The sequence below is a fragment of the Babylonia areolata genome, chromosome 5 (genome assembly GCF_041734735.1).
Source record: "Babylonia areolata isolate BAREFJ2019XMU chromosome 5, ASM4173473v1, whole genome shotgun sequence".
NCBI classification, from domain to species: Eukaryota; Metazoa; Mollusca; class Gastropoda; order Neogastropoda; family Buccinidae; genus Babylonia; species Babylonia areolata.
The window spans coordinates 23,384,069-23,392,245 of NC_134880.1; the positions used below are offsets into that span (position 1 = coordinate 23,384,069).

An 8,177-nucleotide genomic window follows, 5' to 3' on the forward strand; every position below is an offset into this window, starting at 1 on the left:
TGAGGCCAGTTCACATTCCTTGTTAACTGCAGTATGTTTGTGTACTTAAAATGTTATTTTTTGATGTCGCATTGTCTTGTCATAATTTGCAATGCTCGTATTTTGACTCTGCGTGTTTTGATGGGTCGTACATCACATTGTGCTTGGTGGATTCTCAGCTGCCAGTGGGAAAGTTGTTTTGCAGAGACTGAGCACTTCCAGCAAAATTCAGGCGATACCCAATTAATTTTCGAGTCATTAGGCGCAATATAAGTGTACTAATTATGATGATGATGACGATGCTGATTATTTATCATGGCGATGATGATGGGGATTCTTCTTCTTCTTCTTCAGTGTCGCTGTTGTCATTATCATTATTTCCCGGTCCTAATTCATCCCAGTCTACTGACCTACACTGCCAAAAAAAAAAAAAAAAAAAAATCATCAGTAATGATAACAGCAAAAACACAGACACAGATACAGACACACACACACACGCCCGCACACACACACACACGCACGCACGCACACACACACACACACACACACACACACACGTTCTTATTGCTGATCATCATTGTAGTACCTTTCCAAATCAGTGAAGCCCAGATATGGCAATGAGCAGTAAGTAGCCTTTATAATTGGTGGACTATAAGTCCGGGTAAGCAACAATAGCTAGGCTAGTAGTTGTCGGCTCTCTCCGCTGGGGAGAGTGCACTATATTCAATTCGAATCTATTCTATTAGACGTGAAACAGGCCGCTCGTGCGAACCTCCGACATTCCCTCGCCTCTTATAAAGCTGGTCTCAAAACTAATCTCCTCTCTCATGTCAGCAGCAGTAAGTTTCGCTGTGGCATGTTCATCCACATAGTGCACGAGTGTGTGTGTGTGTGTGTGTGTGTGTGTGTGAGCGCGCGCGCGAGCGCGTGTGTCTATACATAGATTCTATCTATATATGTCATTATATATATATATATATATATATATAGAGAGAGAGAGAGAGAGAGAGAGAGAGAGAGTTTGTGTTCGTGCGTGCGTGTTCTTCTAGTGCGTGTGTTTGCAGTGTTTGTGTTGTGTGTAGCCATGCATAGGTTTGTATTAGGTGAGATATAGACAAATGGAAAGAAAGTGAGGAAGAGACATACATAGATGTACAAATATATATATATCTAAAGAGAGAGAGAGAGGGGGAGAGAAAGAGAGAGAGAGACTGAGAGAGTCACACAAAGATAAGAGACTTTGTCTAACTCTCCTCAAACATACACACACGCGCGCGCGCGCACACACACATACATTCATGTACAATCACACACTGATGCGCACACTCGCACATTCACTTACACACATACACAGGTACAGACACAGAGAATAGATAGGCAGAAATACAGACATAGAGACAAACACACACACACACACACACACACACACACACACACACACACTCTCTCTCTCTCTCTCACACGTCCCGCGCGCATGCGCTCACACACAGAGACATGACACAAAACATTTCGGGTTTTTCCATTATTTTTTGTTTATTTTCAGTTACTTGACAATAAATATACTGACAAAGAGAAACACCTCCCTATGGAGTTTTCAATGTGATAGTGTACAGGATACTCCAAGAAGATATTAGCAAACTTTACTTTGATGTCCACGATTGGTTAATGCAAAATGCTTCTGTTTTGTACAAATGGAAGCTCTTGTATTCATTCAAAAAAAAAAAAAAAAAAAAAATCTATTACGATCAAACAGCCCTTACAATTATCTCTCCTTCTGCTTTATTCCACGAACAGTTACGTGTAATACACAACGTTTTACGATCAGATATCAGTTAGAATGTAACAGACACATTCCCAGCCATAAAATAAAAATGTGTGCGCGCACATAATTATTTGTCCATGAAAACATAACATCTTCGGAGAGGAATCATTCATATTTCAAAACACAAGAAAACGTCGCTTTTACAAGTTTCAACTAAAGATTCTGTTTTCAGTATCATCTCTCTTCTCCAGTTTAAATAAAATGGTCGTATGAATAAAAAAAAAAAAATATTGTGTTCTAGCCATAATCAACAATCCTTCCGAAAACTGTGCAGGCATTCAACGTGGAGAAAAAAAAATCGAAACTCCTTTTTTTCTTCTGACCAACCAGCACCATCACAAAGAACGTTTTGTGAATAAAGAGGGGTGGTTTTTTTTTCGTTATTCACTTTTCATGTTATACATGTATTGTAAGGTAATATAATTTCAAATTCTTGAATTCTATCCCTTTCACACACACACACACACACACACACACACACACACACACACACACACACACACAGAGCCAAAACAAAAATCATGTGCATCCTGGCAGATCCAGTCGTAATTCACAGAATAGAAAAAAAATTCATGACATATACATTTCAGTAGTTCATACTTTTGTTAGGCAATCATATTGTATTTTCTAGACTTGAAAGAAACAATAGCCTTGATTTAACATCGAAGAGAATTAGAAAAAAAAAACAACAACACTGTATTGATATCAAACAAATCATTCTTGAAAATCTTAACGTCTTTGACAAAAATATATGTGTATTGTTATTATTACTTTTTAAAATTTTTTAGCAGATACCATTTGCCCAGCATTACTAATACTTTCCCGTGGAGACACTTTTCATTGACATTATTCATCTCTCTCCTCAGCCCTGTCTTGACCCCTTTATTCTAGAAAGAGAAAAAAATTCAAGGCTTACATCAAAACATCCATGTGCTTTCAACTCAGTCATGCCCCCCGCCCCCCCGCCCCCTCCCCTCCCCACACACATGCCTGCAAGTAGAAATAAGAACACCAAACACACTCTGATTTCGTCTGGTCAAGGCAGCAAGCTTGCCGCAGAGTGAACTTCCTCCGATCACATCTTTTTTCTGACAACCTTTTATACGATAGCATTCAAATGTTAAAAAAAAAGTAACTGTAACAGAATGTCTACAATCACCAGATTGTGTGATGGGACATGGAACAAACCTCCACCATATTTCTGACTTGAACAATGTCATTTTCTAATTAGAAACAGTAGGTTTTCAGGAAAGGTTGCTTTCGCCGGCTCGAGTGAGACTGTTTAACCCTTTCACCGCCAGTCAATTTAGAGTGCAAAATTGCCTTGTGCTATAAACACGAGAAATATGGTGTCAAAGTATAGCTGGGGATTCCCCCTGTGATGTGTAGAAATTATGACCTATCCTACCACCGAAAATAAAGAGCAGTAGGTTCATGGATAACAGACCCATGATCTGGTCACCCTTCAGTGACATGGGTCCTCTAGCTAGTTGCTGCATAAAATTTAATGAGAGTTTGGCAGTGAAAGGGTTAAGAAAGAGATACACCAACAAAACATACTCTTGAGGCAAAATCAAAAGACTTAGGAGAAAGCTAAGTGCATAAACTTTGTTTTACAACCAGTACCGTACTGAATTTTGTATGTATCGAACCCGAAGCATTTTTGTTTATTCACAACTTACAAGCAAGCAGACGAGTACAACGTTTTGTTTTAACAGTTTGAGCAGACGAGGAATGTTATTATTTACAGGCAGAATTTGACACACGTGACTAGTTTTAAACTTTCATCATTTACAACAAAGTTGAAAAAAAAGAAAGAAAAAAAAAAGATGCGAAATATACAGTTAGGTGATACAGCACAGAATATACAACGTACAAAACAGAATCAAGGTAAGATGGCTACATCATAAGTTAAAGAACAAAGTATGTACATTTGCGTATATATGTGTGTTAACAAAAAGAGATGTGCAGTCTGCCTTCATCCAACTCCTTCCTTCCTATCACACCCCTCCCCTCTCCCAGGCCCCCTCCCTCCACCGCTCCCTTCGATCACACCCACCACCACCCGCTCCATTTACCGCCCCCTTCACATCCCGTATCTCCGCAGCCGCTGGTTGGCATGATGCGTGAATTCAAATAAAACTGAAACCAGGGAAAGTATTTCCTGTTCAAGTCGTAAACCGTGTACCCCAACATCATAAAAAAACACAAAGTGTGCATGAAGTATACAGTACCTTCTCGCTGATCGAGGCAACACACACACACACACACACACACACGCACACACACACACACACTCGCAGCTTTGTACACAGTGCATTCATACCCCTACATGCATAGTCCCCCCCACCCCCCCTTATCTTTCTTTCTTTTCTCACTCTTGTTAATAACAGTTGTTGAAATCGTGTGCTGTCATTGTTTTATGTCGAAAATGAAGCACTGAAGTGAACTCTCTCTCTCTGAAGGTCAATCGTATGTTCACTTGATGAAGAATGGTTCTTTTTACAGTATTCGTAAACTCTGCATTTATATATTTAATGCCCTGAAGATACGACAGGAATTCTGTGACAACAATGATGAAAGTTTGAATTAATTTACTATGCACGAGAAGCACTTTTGTTCTACAGGTTAAGTTAGTACGTATTTTACATTTTGTTGTGGCTGAGTGATCACCATATTGTGTACTTTTGACCTCTTTCTCGGGGCCGGAGGCCTGGAGATTAAAGTTTTGTTCTTGTTTTCTCTCTCTCTCTCTCTCTCTCTCTCTCTCTCTCATATATATATATATATATATATATATAGATCCGCAACTTTGTATGCAGATTACATATGCCAGAGGGGCAAGAACATGAATTCAGTCCACGCGTAAAGGGAAGAAAGTTTAACGTGTGTAGATAATGCATACCACAAGGCTAAAAACCTGTTGGAATATTGCGAAGACAACGAGACAACATTTACACGACAATGAAACACACACCATGACAAATACGTTACGAACACACTGACAACATTTTCATTTGCGTAGTGCAATCTACGAAGCATATATTTACACACGCTTGATACATTCTTGAAGGAAGCTCTACATATACTTCAATGACAAATGCGATGCATAGTTTATGTACATATATGGTGATAACTAACCCCCCCCCCTTCCCCGTGAAAACAGATACAACTATGTTACACTTTGATCTATGTAAGTGACATTCTAACTAGGCTTTGCAATATGCCGGTTTCATATATCTATATAAACAGAAACTGCAATTTACAAGGCAACTTCTAGCGGTCAGGTGGTGGAGCTTTCCTTGGAGGGAGACTTTCCGTGCAGATGTTCGTAAATTAAAAACAAAACAAAACAACAAAATATTGCATGCACACCAATGATACGTCAAACAAGGCAAACATTACAAAGGATAATATCCAAGACTGAAACATCGCAGTGCTGTGATAATGTAATGATGCTTCTCTCTTTTTCTATGGCTTCAATCTCACGCACTGTTTCAGTGGCATTACCCCCCCCGCCCCACCTCACGCAACCCTCTCCCCCCTCCAATGTTCATCTACCCCTCCCCCCCCCACCCATACCCAGTCTCGTCAGCAGCAACCCCAGTGCCAGAAGTCTGGAGGGAGATGTCAATATTAAGTGAAAAAGACTTGCATGCATTATAGTTTGCTTCCAGCGACAACGAAACCATAGGCACAGTTATTTCATAAACACAATAATACAATGGCGTGCCATACAAGATGCATAAACAAAGAAGTATGTAGTTTTTTTTTTCAGTTTAAGATGTTATGTAACTGGTACAAGGCAAATCATGTTGGGATGTAGCTGTATTGGCAGTAAGCCTATTTGTCTACTCTGTTAGTTATATATTCTATATTGTGTTCATTCCAGTAAGCAATTGCAAGTTTTTGATCGCTGTCAAATTTCCTAGTATCTTTCTTCTGTACCTAAATTTGTATTGTATTGTATTACTCTTTTTTGTCACAACAGATTTCTCTGTGTGAAATTCGGGCTGCTCTCCCCAGGGAAAGCACGTCGCTACACTGAGAGCACCACCCACTTTTTGGGTATTTTTTTCTGCTTGCATTCTTTTTTTTCCCTATCGAAGTGGAAAATTCTACAGAATTTTGCCACGGACAACCCTTTTGTTGCCGTGGGTTCTTTTGCGTGCGCTATATGCATGCTGCAAACGGAACCTCAGTTTATCGTCTCATCCGAATGACTAGCATCCTGACCACCACTCAAGGTCTAGTGGAGGGGGAGAAAATACTGGTGACTGTGCCGGAAATCGAACCTGTGCACTCAGATTCTCTCGCTTCCAAGGCGAACGCGTTACCTCAAGGCTATCACTCCACAACGTAATGTGGTTTCAGAAAAAAATAGTGACTGAATATTAGTTCTAGAAGGGCACTAAACCTGGAGGTGGCAGTATTGATTGATCTCACCACAGTTGTGGGACATTTCTTAAGTCTAAAAATGTATGTTGTATTGTTAAATGTGATCATCTTGGGTGCACTTCGACAAAAAAAAAGAAAAAAAAAAGACACATAGGCGGAACAGAAGTCAAGGAATACTCGCTGAAAATATCCATCCATAAGGCAAAATATCCAACACAAGGACAGTCTTGGAAATGTTTGAGGTCAAACGAGAAATCCTGGGTAATTTTGGCTGGAACGTAAACAAAAGAAAAAAAAAAATCAAACAAACAAACAAACAAGCAAAAAAAAGTCAAACGCCGAAATGATATGAGATCGCTTTTTCCAAAGCAAGAGAACACTTTTCCTGGGTATAGATATATAAATATACTGTGAAAGAAAAACCGACCAGTTCCCTCCCCTGGCAGGTAGGTAAACAGGCAGGTAGGCAGGCAGGTAGGTAGGAGATGAGATTCCTACACCACACGGGTCCTTACTGCTCACGGTCAGTCAGTCAGACAGTCAGTCCACCTCACCAATCATCAATGGTGGGCAGTGGACGAGGTAGTGGACGACGACACCGACCTCATGGTGAACGGTCGCACAGACCGCACGCGCGGGCAGGTGGCCTCCACGCGCGAGGTGAGGTCCCCGAAGTTGCCGATGCGGGACATCATGAGCGACTCGTCCCGCATGTTGATGGAGAAGGAGGTCATCAGCCCGTCGTCCACCTCGCGCACCTTCATGGGCGGCCCCGCGCGGTAGTCGCGCACCTCCTGGTGGATGCGGAACATCTCCTCCACGTTGCAGTCCTCCTTGGCCGTCTTGAGGGTCTTGGTGTGGTCCTGCAATGTCTCCCGGCGCGCCGACAGCTGCTGGCACTTCTCGTCCAGCTTGGCCTTCTCCTTGTCCACCTCCTTGTGCACCAGCTGCTCCAGGTCCTTCTCGCGCTCCATGAGGGTCTGCCGGAGGCGGTTGAAGGTGGTGTGCAGCTGCTCCAGCAGCTCCTGCCGCTGCTTGTCCAGGGCCTTGAGCGCCGTGCCCAGCGCCACGCGCTTCTCCTCCAGGCTGATGCTCTCCGTCTCCATCTCGTGGATGGCGCTGTCCAGCACGGGCGTGTACTTGTTGAGGGCCTCCTCAAGGTCCATCACCAGGTGGCCCGAGCTCTCCTTGTGGTCCAGCACGGTACAGTCCCGGCACACGGGCTTGACGCAGGGCTCGCAGAAGAAGTTGAGCGGCTGCAGGCGGTGCTTGGAGCAGAAGGTGACGGTGTAGCGGTCCGTATGGCGCACGAAGTCCATCAGCTGCACCACGCGGTGGTCCGTGGGCAGCTTCTGCAGGTTCTCCTCCGTAGTGACGAAGCTGGCGCGGCAGGCCGGGCAGTGGATGGTGACGGCCGAAGGCATGGCGCGGAAGGCAGGAGTCAGGTTCTGCCGCTGCTGGGTCTCGGTCATGTAGAGCGTGGTGATGCAGACGGAGCAGAAGGAGTGATGGCAAGGCAGCAGCTTGGGCATGCGGGCCGGGCTGAAGCGGTCCTTGCAGACGTGGCAGCGCAGGAACTGGTCCTCGAACGTCTCCTCGTCCAGGACCATGCTGCGCTTGTTGAGGGCCGTGGTGGACCCGTGCTGTTCGCCTTCCTTGGACAGCGAGCAGTCTGTGTGTGGGTGGGTGGGTGGGTGTGGGGTGGGGGTGGACACAATAAGATAAACATTCACTTTATTATCATCATTATTATTACCATAATCATCATCGTCATTATTCGTTCGTGTGTGTGTGCGTGCCTGAGTGCGAGTTGCAGGGATGTGTTTTCTGGAGGGAGTCATGGGTGGGTGGGTGGGTGGGTGGGTGGTTTCCAATGTTCAGCTGCGTGAGTGTTTTCTGGCACGTGCTTCCGTGTGTGTGGGGTGGGGTGGTGGGGGTAGTGGAGAGGGGTATTGATGGGGGATACAGGGTGTGGGGA

At 43.8% G+C, this 8,177-nt stretch overlaps 1 protein-coding gene across 4 annotated transcripts in view; it reads right to left on the bottom strand.

Annotated features, from left to right (window-relative positions):
• Window positions 1–5,388: 5,388 nt before the first annotated feature.
• The window catches only part of LOC143282425 (E3 ubiquitin-protein ligase TRIM33-like), a 36,882-nt gene continuing 34,093 nt past the window's right edge, over window positions 5,389–8,177 (bottom strand). For all 4 annotated transcript variants that reach the window (XM_076588064.1, XM_076588063.1, XM_076588066.1 and 1 more), the window contains exon 3: window positions 5,389–7,871. In XM_076588064.1, the coding sequence (XP_076444179.1) occupies window positions 6,760–7,871 (1,112 nt within the window). In that variant the 3' untranslated portion in view covers window positions 5,389–6,759. The remainder of the gene's footprint in view (window positions 7,872–8,177) is intronic.